The following is a 13920-nucleotide window of genomic DNA, read 5'->3' on the forward strand; positions in this document are numbered from 1 at the left end:
TCCTGTATACGTCATGAAATGTAATAATAACACTCGACGCTTGTCCTTCCTTTAACACATATCGTTCTGTCTTCGGGGTATTTCTCGGGCTTTTCTCAACGTTTCTGTCTTTGTCTAGAAATACGTAACTATGACTGTTTTAAAAATGTTTATTTTTAGTGGCTTTCGAATTTGATCATTTCCGTATATATTATACATACAAACCAATGACGTGTCTCCTTCCTATTGGTTGTTTCTTCCTGTTTGTGAAACTTCTATTCCATTAATATAAAATGTATTTCAATACTGTATTCCACAACAGTGTTCTTTAACAATGAAAATTATTAAGACTATTCGTAAACGGGTTTTGCTATCTAATATATTCTCCATTCAGTTAATAGTGAAAACGATCACTCGCCACTCAGTAAGGTGTCATGCCCTTTAATGTATTCCTTATTCACTTTAATACATACAACATAATAAAAATAACACAGTTTACAAGCATTTACACAATTCTCGTTAACTACTAGATTCTATTACGGACAATCACTTGTACTAACGTTCTAGTAAAACGTAATTTAAGGATTATATATTTGAAAGATAACACAGATAACATTATGACTGTTCACAAGTGGTATAAACAACTTATATAGAGTTATTTAACAACTGGTAGTTGAAAACTTACATACAACAGGTACTTGATACAAGGTAAGGAACAATGCATCGAGGACTGACGCAATACATCAATGACTTATTACCAGTCCTCTGAACGTTGACTATGTTAATTCATGTTGGAAAACAATACGTCATCATTAACCAAACGTCTGAGAAACCACCAAAAAGCAAAAGTATACTTGTATTACGTCCACATTTAACATCGAGCTAATGTGGCTACTTTCGAGTTATTCTTCGAAGAAAAAACATTATGTGCGAACATTGATAAATTTTCGAATTCAAATTAATTACTTTTAAATGGTTAATAATTATTTAATGAAATTAATTTAATCAGATTAAATGTTTGCTCTTCTTCTTGGCGTTACGTACGTGGCTACGTAACTTATCGCATATTACATTCACTCCAGCTACTTTATATATACATATAATACCACTTTCGCATTCAAAATAAGTTGTGGAGCTGCAAAACATTTTTTAGGCTTAACGATTACCTAGAGAATAAATAGTACACGCACTAAAATTACAATAAAAACAACGCGGGGCGTTTTACTTTTTTTGAATTCCAAATCAAAAGCATCCGCTGTAAACGAACGTTTTTCAGTGCCTTACTGGCGTTTCATGCTTACTCGTAAAATTTAGTAATAATTGCCAAGGTAATTTTACTTCAATGTGTTAATATACATTCGAAGTACTTTACAAGAGATTTATCAGTTTAAACACACTGTTAGTTGGGGACGTTTAAACCAAAATGAAATGAAAATAATAAAAACATAACTTGTAAAACCACCAGATAAAATACGTAGTGAAAAGTGTAAGCATGCGAAACCTGAGATTTTAAAAAACTGCAGTAAAAGTATCTACACATTTCAGTAAACCACAACAAGATATATATAAGCATGTAATCTCCTTTTTCATTTGCGAAATATGATGGAAAAATTGACCATCTCACGTGGAAGTCTACAAGTTTTGACATATTTCCTTCTACTCCAAAGGAATATAAAGTTTTCATTTTGCTTCTAGAAAACTAGGTGTTGTACAGTTTACCGTGGCTTTCGGTAATGTTTAACATACGCAATTATGAATGACTGATGATACAGAAATTAAAACACACAGATAAAAACTATCACTCCGTCAATAATAGGTTTTATTAATTTGTATCTTTCCATAATTTTAATTCGAAAACCACTCATACTGAGCATGCGCGTCCTTTCAGCCGTGGGGGCGTTATGATATTACGATCTATTCCACTATTCGTTGGTAAAAAATGACTGCTAAATTAGAGACGGCTAGCGCATATAGTTCTCACCACCCACTGTCAACTTTTGGGCTACTCTTTTACCAACGTATAGTGGGATTGACCGTCATATTATAACGCCCCTACGGCTGAAAGGGCGAGCATGTTTGGTGCGACCGGAATTCGAACCCACGACCCTCAGATTAGGAATCGAACGCCTCAACACGCTTGGCCATGCCAGGCCACACGTTTTAATGATTAAATTTAAATATGAGTAGTTATATATTTGAAATAGTTAGAAAATCCTACATGTGTTTTCCTTCCGATGTAAAGGGGTTAAAGAAGTATTGATTTATTATTGTATCATTTATTTATTGACCGCGAAAATCACTGGTTGGAAACATTACTAGCGAATAACATATTGTACATAACATTGTTCCAAAATACATTTGAAAAATTAGGTAAGTGTTTTCTACCCGAGTTATTCACAGCTTTGTTCAATATCTGACTTAAACTTCTATGACTGTTACCAATTTCTAATACTGTCTCAAAATCGCCCAGTACTAAAAGATACTTAAAAAAGGACCAATTGACCCTTACAGACACTAGATGTATGCGATATTCTTTTAAGCATTAATCATGATTTACGATTTTCAATCAGATCAAGAAATGACTGATCAAACTGTAGTGACGTGTAACAAAGGAAAACAGGAATATGGTAATTTGGATATACCAGGAATATTTTAATTTGGGTATACCAAGAAAATATAAAAACAGGGATATGGTAATTTGGGCATACCAGGAAAATAAAAAAAAAACAGATATTTTAGTTTGAGTTTTCCAGAAAAATAGAGAAACAGGAATATGGTAATTTGGATATACCAGGAAAATAAAAACAGGGATATTTTAGTTTGGGTATACCAAGAAAATAAAAAACATGGATATGGTAATTTGGATATACCAGGAAAATAGAAAACAGGGATATGGTAATTTGGGTATACCAGGAAAATAGAGAAAAGTAACTTGAGCACGATGATAATTTTGAACTGCCCCGAAATAGTAAAATATTAGATAATGATAACCTGGATAGACTTATAACACAAATGGAATGGATTACTTTAATCTGGATTATCTTAAAATGGTGGACCTGATTATCTGCGAGGGTATGATAATATAGGAGGACAGTAATAGAAACAGAAATACAGAAATCTGAAGGGATCTGTGATAGTAGAAAACATTGTATTAACGTACATAGACTTAATCTGAAGGGATCTGTGACAGTAGAAAACAGTGTATTAAGATGAAGGGATCTGTGATAGTAGAAAACATTGTATTAACGTACATAGACTTAATCTGAAGGGATCTGTGATAGTAGAAAACAGTGTATTAAGATGAAGGGATCTGTGATAGTAGAAAACATTGTATTAACGTACATAGACTTAATCTGAAGGGATCTGTGATAGTAGAAAACAGTATATTAACGTACATAGACTTAATCTGAAGGGATCTGTGATAGTAGAAAACAGTGTATTAACGTACATAAACTTAATCTGAAGGGATCTGTGATTATAGAAAACATTGTATTAACGTACATAGACTTAATCTAAAGGGATCTGTGATTAGAGAAAACATTGTATTAACGTACATAGACTTAATCTGAAGGGATCTGTGATAGTAGAAAGCAGTGTATTAACGTACATAGACTTAATCTGAAGGGATCTGTGATAGTAAAAACATTGTATTAACGTACATAGACTTAATCTGAAGGGATCTGTGATTATAGAAAACATTGTATTAACGTACATAGACTTAATCTGAAGGGATCTGTGATAGTACAAAACATTGTATTAACGTACATAGACTTAATCTGAAGGGATCTGTGATAGTAGAAAACAGTGTATTAACGTACATAGACATGGAGTGCAAATAAAGAGGTATGTTATCTTGGTACAGCCGAAAACACAGAGGGCAAAAATATGATAATCAGAACAGACTTAAAACAAAGCAAGAGAAGGACATAAAGAGAACAGGCTTTGAACTCTAGTTGAAAATAGCAAATAATGATTATCAGAAAACAGTTGAAACAAGGTAAAATGAGAACATAAACAGAACAGGTCTTGAACACTATTTGAAAATACCTGGTAAATAAGCCTGGGATATAAAACACAGGTATGATTACTAGTAAAAAGTTAAGGCAGTAGTTGCTAAGACGTGATAATCACAATGAAACACAATAAGAACAAGAACATAGGACCACAATAGGACTAGGCCACACGATAATTAGATAGATTTGGAACAGTGTAGAACAAGAACATAGAACCACAATAGGGCTACGCCACATGATAATTGTATAGATCTGAAATAGTAGAGAACAAGAACATAGAACCACAATAGAACTAGATCACACGATAATTAGATAGATTTGGAACAGTAGAGAACAAGAACATAGAACCACAATAGAACTAGATCACACGATAATTAGATAGATTTGGAACAGTGGAGAACAAGAACATAGGACCACAATAGGACTAGGCCACACGATAATTAGATAGATTTGGAACAGTAGAGAACAAGAACATTGAACCACAATAGGACTAGATCACACGATAATTAGATAGATTTTAACAGTGGAGAACAAGAACACAGAACCACAATAGAACTAGGCCACATGATAATTAGATAGATTTGGAACAGTGGAGAACAAGAACATTGAACCACAATAGGACTAGATCACACGATAATTAGATAGATTTGAACAGTGGAGAACAAGAACACAGAACCACAATAGGACTAGGCCACATGATAATTAGATAGATTTGGAACAGTGGAGAACAAGAACATTGAACCACAATAGGACTAGATCACACGATAATTAGATAGATTTGAACAGTGGAGAACAAGAACACAGAACCACAATAGGACTAGGCCACATGATAATTAGATAGATTTGGAACAGTGGAGGACAAGAACATAGAACCGCCACAGGATTAATCCACATTGTAACTGGTTAGTTATGGACCATGGAAATAAGACAGATGTGATTATCTGGACAACTGTTGGACAGGAATTAAGGTGAATACGTAATAAGAAGTACAGTCCTTCAACACAGTCACTTTACATTGGTATAAAACAAAACAAGATATGACAATATTGAAATACTAAACGTAGAAATTCAAAACGTTACGTCCTCTCACGAAGACGGTAATATTAATGGATTAAGAACATACTGAAGAATAATAAACACGAAAAAATATGATGATACGATATACCAAATAGGTTAAGACGGTAGGTAATACGGCGACGTTGACAAAACAAAGACTGCATTTAGCTTGGCACGTTCCGGACAGGTGTGTCCCTTAAAGTTCAATATTAAAACAAAACAAAACTATAAAAGCCGCCAAACTAAGCCACAAAAGGTCTAAAATGTAGTTGAACAAAGTTGAAACGACATTCTAACAATATGAAGTGTCTTTGGTACTGATGCACGCCACCTAATTCTAGAATATTCTTTCAGTACGTTCTGAACGAAATTAACAATAGTTAATGATTTTTGGTTAATCAGTCAATACTGGATAACAGTTTGTTGCACAACTAAGTCCAAATTCAGCTACAATAATATGGTATACTTTGAGCCAAAGTCTCATAATGTTTTGCTTAATAAAAGAGGTTGTAGGTCAGGTTTATCATTAACTGAGTTTTGTAAATAATTTATTTCACTCCTTGCGATCTTTATTTCTCTTTGACTAGAAAGTGATAATTTATCTCCTTTTCTTTCTGTGTTTCTGAAACAGCCGAAGATCTTATACTTCCATAGTTCTGAAAAACTTCTTAGGGTTAGAGTTTCGCGGTAGTGAGTTATCAGGTTCGACGTCATCAGCTGTGGCTTGCACGACCTTATTGGTGGCAGCATCTAAATGTTGGTACTGGCATTCGGAACTGAGATTCAGTTTCTCCTCGCGGAGTTCGATACTCCAGAAAGGAAGGCGTGGTCTACTCCGCCTATGGGACCAATATCTGTAACACGTGGCACTACCTGCAACCAATAGAATCACACCAAGGGTGACAACAACAGCAATCAACGGAACTGTTCCATCTGCTATTGAGCGGGCTGAAAAAATCAGTAAACAACAAGAATAATAATTATATTTTAATTCTCCAACAAAAACAAATCTGAAACTCACTCTATCCCTTTCACACATTGTTTCCGAACTCATGAATCGAAACTTAATACTGGTTCGTCAGAATGTGTTAAGAGATCTCAAATAGACATTGAGAATAAATAAAAGTTTATTTATTTAAATTTTTAGTAAGTATTAAGTAAACAAATTACTGCATGTTTTATAGCTAAGTAAAATAAAATATATGTGTATGACTGCATGTTGTGTATCAAATTGTTGGGTAAAATAAAATATATGTGTATGACTGCAAGTTGTGTATCAAATTGTTGGGTAAAATAAAATATATGTGTATGACTGCAAGTTGTGTATCAAATTGTTGGGTAAAATAAAATATATGTGTATGACTGCATGTTGTGTATCAAATTGTTGGGCAAAATAAAATATATGTGTATGACTGCATGTTGTGTATCAAATTGTTGGGTAAAATAAAATATATGTGTATGACTACAAGCTGTATATCAAATAGTTGGGTAAAATAAAATATATGTGTATGACTGCAAGCTGTATATCAAATTGTTGGGTAAAATAAAATATATGTGTATGACTGCAAGCTGTATATCAAATTGCTGGGTAAAATAAAATATATGTGTATGACTGCATGCTGTATATCAAATTGTTGGGTAAAATAAAATATATGTGTATGACTGCATGTTGTGTATCAAATTGTTGAGTAAAATAAAACATATGTGTATCACTGCAAGCTGTGTATCAAATTGTTGGGTAAAATAAAATATATGTGTATGACTGCAAGCTGTATGTCAAATTGTTGGGTAAAATAAAATATATGTGTATAACTGCAAGCTGTATATCAAATTGTTGGGTAAAATAAAATATATGTGTATGACTGCAAGCTGTATATCAAATAGTTGGGTAAAATAAAATATATGTGTATGACTGCAAGCTGTGTATCAAATTGTTTGGTAAAATAAAATATATGTGTATGACTGCAAGCTGTATGTCAAATTGTTAGGTAAAATAAAATATATGTGTATAACTGCAAGCTGTATATCAAATTGTTGGGTAAAATAAAATATATGTGTATGACTGCAAGCTGTATATCAAATTGTTGGGTAAAATAAAATATATGTGTATGAGTGCAAGCTGTATATCAAATTGTTGGGTAAAATAAAATATATGTGTATGACTGCATGTTGTGTATCAAATAGTTGGGTAAAATAAAATATATGTGTATGACTGCATGTTGTGTATCAAATAGTTGGGTAAAATAAAATATATCTGTATGACTGCAAGATGTATATCAAATAGCTAAGTAAAATAAAATATATGTGTATGACTGCATGTTGTGAATCAAATAGTTGGGTAAAATAAAATATATGTGTATGACTGCATGTTGTGTATCAAATAGTTGGGTAAAATAAAATATATGTGTATGACTGCAAGATGTATATCAAATAGCTAAGTAAAATAAAATATACGTGTATGACTGCATGTTGTGTATCAAATAGTTGGGTAAAATAAAATATATGTGTATGACTGCATGTTGTGTATCAAATAGTTGGGTAAAATAAAATATATGTGTATGACTGCAAGATGTATATCAAATAGCTAAGTAAAATAAAATATATGTGTATGACTGCATGTTGTGTATCAAATAGTTGGGTAAAATAAAATATATGTGTATGACTGCATGTTGTGTATCAAATAGTTGGGTAAAATAAAATATATGTGTATGACTGCAAGATGTATATCAAATAGCTAAGTAAAATAAAATATATGTGTATGACTGCATGTTGTGAATCAAATAGTTGGGTAAAATAAAATATATGTGTATGACTGCAAGATGTATATCAAGTAGTTGGGTAAAATAAAATATATGTGTATGACTGCAAGCTGTGTATCAAATAGCTAAGTAAAATAAAATATATGTGTATGACTGCAAGTTGTGTATCAAATAGTTGGGTAAAATAAAATATATGTGTATGACTGCATGTTGTGTGTCAAATAGTTGGGTAAAATAAAATATATGTGTATGACTGCATGTTGTGTATCAAATAGTTGGGTATATGTTAAGGTGAAAAGAGGAACTGATCGTTATTACGTTAAAAATTAAACGGAAATGAATTCATTAAAGGAACTTCATATTTAATTATATTTTAACAAATTAAACAGATGGCACTATATGTTTTAAAAGTACTAGATATTTAATTATATTTTACAAATTAAACGGATGACACTGTATGTTTTAAAAGTACTACATATTTAATTATATTTTACAAATTAAACAGATGGTACTATATGTTTTAAAGGTACTACATATTTAATTATATTTTACCAATTAAACATATGGCACTATATGTTTTGAAAGTACTACATATTTAATTATATTTTACAAATTAAACATATGGCACTATATGATTTAAAGGTACTATATATTTAATTATATTTTACAAATTAAACAGATGACACTATATGTTTTAAAGGTACTATATATCTAATTATATTTCACAAATTAAATAGATAGCACTACATGTTTTCTTCTTGGTACTCTATCACATGAACTTTAAAATATCGTTTTTCAGAATTGGATAAAATAAGTGAGAGAAGTTTCCAAATTACACTCAGATCTAGTTTTTAACCAATCAACACCCAGCTACACAAGATAATTTTCTCCCCACCATGTGTCGTTGGTGTCGAGACCCACGGAACCAATAACGAGACTGAAACGACCAATGTTTGATTAAACGCGAGGAAGTCCATTATCCTAAACACTAGAATATTTACAGTGATAGTAAAGGAAAGACAAAAAACCTATCAGAATGACAAATATGGTAAAAACTGTAATAAAAATAATATGTAGATAATAAAAGACAAATAAAAAAAGGACTGATTAAAATAGACCGAGTAAACAACAGTAATTTCACATACAGGAACTCTTCTGTGCGGTCGGTGATCCCAGGTTTTCCATCAGGTATATGCAGTCAGTGCAACTGGGGTCATCCCGTTGTTCTGCACACAGGCTAAAACTCAGACAATTTAATGGTACACAGCGGCCTTCCTTCCAGTGATAGCCGGCCGTACAGGAATTACACAGAACATCCCTGTGTCCTGGTAGACATGACGTGCACGTGACCTTTCCGGCTTTGTCTAAAGACAAGAAAGAAAAGTAAAAAATGAGGTCGTTGTTGTGGTTAATAAGAGGATTACTTTTTTCTTTATTGAAATGTAGCAACGTTGATGTAAAAGTACAGGGATTGTTGTATTGGTGACTTTAAAACTGTGTTGAAATACTGAAATAAACGTACATGATTTGTCGTATTGGATAGAATGAAAACAATCAGTTGAAATATTGAAATAAAAGTACAGGGATTGTTGTATTGGATAGAATGAAAACAATTCGTTGAAATATTGAAATAAACGTACAGGGATTGTTGTATTGGATAGAATGAAAACAATTCGTTGAAATATTGAAATAAAAGTACAGGGATTGTTGTATTGGATAGAATGAAAAACATTCGTTAAAATATTGAAATAAAAGTACAGGGATTGTTGTATTGGATAGAATGAAAAACATTCGTTAAAATATTGAAATAAAAGTACAGGGATTGTTGTATTGGATAGAATGAAAACAATTCGTTGAAATATTGAAATAAAAGTACAGGGATTGTTGTATTGGATAGAATGAAAAACATTCGTTAAAATATTGAAATAAAAGTACAGGGATTGTTGTATTGGATCGAATGAAAAAACATTCGTTGAAATATTGAAATAAAAGTACAGGGATTGTTGTATTGGTGACTTTAAAAACTGCGTTGAAATACTGAAATAAACGTTCACGAATTGTCGTATTGGATCGAATGAAAACAATTCGTTGAAATATTGAAATAAAAGTACAGGGATTGTTGTATTGGATAGAATGAAAAACATTCGTTGAAATATTGAAATAAAAGTTCAAGAAGTGTAAAAATATCTACCGTTCTAATATAATCTCTATTGAAAATGTTAGGCCTACTTATTTACAATGCTTCAACAGGCAATGCAGTATGCGAAGAGAACAGCCTATCTTTGTTTGATAAGATGATTCTCGTTTATACTTTTGCATAACGGTTAACGTTCCTCGCTGTTACAGCGGTAAGTATATGTTATTAACGTTAACATCAGCAGTTCGATTTCTCAACAGGTTGACTAACGAGGCCTAATATAAGACAAACACTTTACATAAAGGTTAATAATTTTTCTCGCTTGCATTTCGCTGGATAACATTTAGTTATTTACAGGCAAAAATATCTAATTCAAAGTTTTACAGAACAAATAGGGATTGCTTACTTTAAGTTACAATTATGCAAAAAGACCATCGAAAAACTCAATAGGAAAAACAGTAACCTAATGAACAATTTCCTGATGATGTAATGTTGCTACAAGGGCAAGGTTTACATTCTTTTCCATCTCGATAATTGCCGGGTGAACAACTCTCGCACCATCTACCGGCATAACCAGGAAAACACGTGCATTTCACAGTTCCGTGCATTCTTGTGCAGGCCACCATGCCCGGTTCACTGCAGTTACATTCTGTGAAATTGAAGAAGAAAGCTGTGATTGGTTGAGAACACGTCCATGCTACAAAATATATACACAACTTTTGTGTAAGTCTAGTGTTTGACAAAATATAATAAATTAATTTACGGTTTATTCTAAGCACATTGGTACTTGGCATTGAGTCGAATATATACATAGTTTTAAATGGTAAAGAACAATATTAAATCTTATCGGCAAAGTGGACGACATTAATTTAATTTCATAAAAGACAACTTAAAATTCTATAGTAAATGAATTAAAGTTAAACAGGCCCGGCATGGCCAGGTGGTTAAAGCAATCGACTCGTAATCTGAGGATCGCGGGTTTGAATCCCCATCACACCCAACGTGCTCGGCCTTTCAGCCGTGAGGGCGTTATAATGTGACGGTCAATCTCACTATTCGTTGGTAAGAGAGTAGCCCAAGAGTTGTCAGTGGGTAGTGCCTTAAACTGCTAAATTAGGGACGGCTAGCACAGATAGCCCTCGAGTAGCTTTGTGCGCAATTCAAAACAATACAATACAATGGTAGAAACGACAGTAACATTGTCGTAAAATTATACGTTATATTGAAATGACAGTTTGAAGAACAGATATCGAATGTAGACAACTCATTAGACATGACGATTTTATAACAATGAACATTAAAGTAACAAATCCAGAAAGCTAATGAAAGGCACATGAAGTGGAGTAAAAAGGAAAACATTTGTTCTCTATTAATGAACTCTTAAGTATTTTTAATTAATATTATATTTACACACCTCACGATTATCAATCGGCGTGTCCCGCTAGTACAGCGGAAAGTCTACGGGTTTAGAACCCTAAAATCAGGGGTTCGATTCTCCTCGGTGGACTCAGCAGATAGCCCGATGTGGCCTTACTATAAGAAAAACACTCAATTGGCACTGAACTTTACACATTCACCCCCCAACCAACTTTGTTCGTTGGGAATTTCGCGCAAAACTACTCGAGGGCTATCTGCGCCTGCCTTCTTCTAGTGAGTAGTGTAAGACTAGAGGAAAGGCAGCTAGTCATCACCATCCAGCGTCAACTCTTGGGCTACTCTTTTACCAAAGAATAGTGAGATTGACCTTAAGATTATAATGCCCTCACGGCTGAAAAGGCGAGCATGTTTGGTGTGATGGAGATTCGAACCCACGATCTTCAGATTGCAATTTAAGCATCTGACCATGCCGAACCCCATCAGAACTGACACAAAGTGAATTCCTGCGCAAGTGTCGGTAATTTCTGAGTAGAATCACATTCTGTACATTACTGAACACTTTGTAAGATTCACATGACTCTATGTAGTTAGATCGGAAGAAATTAAAAGATGTGACCACGATACCACTTATGATATAGTATACACAGTGAAGTGAAAGATATTATATTTTCTTTGCATGAATAAACATGCGATGTCCAACCAATATTAATGAATTATTTCCACTGAAACAGACCTGGTTCTTTCGGAGTCATTTCGTAATGATACCCATCACTCACAGCGAGATCATTCACACTCGAATCTTTAGTTCGAACCCTTTTCTTTGGGGCTGGTACTCGTTGGTTTCCGCTGTAAACAGCTGACACTAGAATATCATATACCGTCCCTCCGTTTAGTTCAGAAAGGGTCTTAGACTTGGCTGTGGGAGGTAGAAGCAGGTCTCTTGCTTTTCCTAGTGTGAGCAAAGAAAGAAATTATATATAATACTACTATAACAATTCGTCACGACTAACACTGTTTCAGCATTTTTATCACCACAACAAATTGACAAAAGAAAAAATTAATGCATCAGTTGTTATCGTTTCAATGTAATGCTTGGTATTTTGTGTCTAAAAATGTCTTCACCGACATACATACAAAATAAAAAAATTGGCACCTTACGTTGACGTCTAAAATAAATTGTAAGTGAAGCACATTCAAATGTGAGACACTTACTGTTTACTATGTTTTGAGTAAAAACAGTTTCATGGATTCAGTGTTTTATATATATATATAACACAAATAAAATTATAATTAACTAAGAACTTAGTAAACTGGGGGATTTTCGAATATAGTTTTCATGCAAAATGGATTGATGTAAATACAGAGTTTCCTAATAAACATAAAAGAAAGAGCTTTATAAATATAAAATAAAAGAAATGAAGACTTCTGAAAAAGTCTTACTAGGAAGTGTAAAACAGACGATTTTGATTTTAGTGTATATTCTAACTGCACAGGAGCTACATTATCAGAGAAAAATCACGTAGTGACAAATGAGGAAGTTTTGCTGAATCTTAAAATGAACATAAAAAAACAGTAGCCAATCAGAAAGTATTTCGAATCTAAAAAAGCATACAATGGCCAATCAGGAAGTCTTTTGAATCTAAAAACTATACTGTGGCCAATGAGGAAGCCTTTTAAATCTAAAAATTATACTGTGACCAATCAGGAAGTCTTTTGAATCTAAAAACCAGTAGACAATCAGCAAGTCTAATGAATCCAAAAACTAATATAAGAAGGAGCTATTTATTTATAAATTTACTCAATGACCTAAATCAGGTTTCATAAAGTTAGTTGACTATTCATAGATAAAAGTGCTGATTTATAAATTTTTTTTAACAGTTTGATTATGAGAAGTGCGTTTATATTCACCACTGAAGTAAAATTATGGAAAAAGAATCAAAGGCCTGAACATCAAAGTTATTGTTAACACTAACTTTGACAATCTATTGTAACTGTATCAGAAATTTCGACCGAATGAAAATCAGAGACGTCAATTCTCATATTTACAAGAAACTCTTCTCTCTCGCTCTGTTTTGTCTCAGTTGGTAATTTGATTCCACGATAAAAGGCGTAGGAATGATGATAAAAAAAAAGATATTTATTTGGGGTAATTTCCATCTATTCTTACAATGTCTGTTCAATCTTGAACTGAAAATAGTGGTAAGTCAATAGTGGTCAGTCACTGGTAATTCTCCTTTAGTATGTTCAGAGAAATGAGCTTTCTTTAAAGTAGCAGCATCTTATAAGATAAGTAAAAAAAAATATATCCAAGTTTTTATCAAAATTAAGTACGACATTAGTAAAGACTGGAACATGATTATACAATTCGAGAAACTACAAACCAATCGCTATTGAAAAACTACAGAAGACATTCAACTACTAAATAAATATAATCAATGATAAAACAGTTTAAGTTCAAATAAATTAAACGTAGATAATATTAACTTAAAAATAAGTTATTTTTAAATATAAGAACATTATTTTTGTTTGTTTGTTTTTGAATTTCGCACCAAGCTACTCGAGGGCTATCTGCGCTAGCCGTCCCTAATTTAGCAGTGTA

At 32.7% G+C, this 13920-nt stretch overlaps 1 protein-coding gene across 2 annotated transcripts in view; it reads right to left on the minus strand.

The window, feature by feature from the left end:
* Positions 1–406: 406 nt before the first annotated feature.
* The window catches only part of LOC143245238 (uncharacterized), a 70341-nt gene continuing 56827 nt past the window's right edge, over positions 407–13920 (minus strand). For both annotated transcript variants that reach the window (XM_076491367.1, XM_076491366.1), the window contains 4 exons: positions 12055–12270; positions 10408–10593; positions 8953–9171; positions 407–5996 (listed from right to left, as the gene is read on the minus strand). In XM_076491367.1, the coding sequence (XP_076347482.1) occupies positions 5689–5996; positions 8953–9171; positions 10408–10593; positions 12055–12270 (929 nt within the window). In that variant the 3' untranslated portion in view covers positions 407–5688. The remainder of the gene's footprint in view (positions 5997–8952; positions 9172–10407; positions 10594–12054; positions 12271–13920) is intronic.

The sequence above is a fragment of the Tachypleus tridentatus genome, chromosome 2 (genome assembly GCF_004210375.1).
Source record: "Tachypleus tridentatus isolate NWPU-2018 chromosome 2, ASM421037v1, whole genome shotgun sequence".
In the NCBI taxonomy this organism is placed as follows: Eukaryota; Metazoa; Arthropoda; class Merostomata; order Xiphosura; family Limulidae; genus Tachypleus; species Tachypleus tridentatus.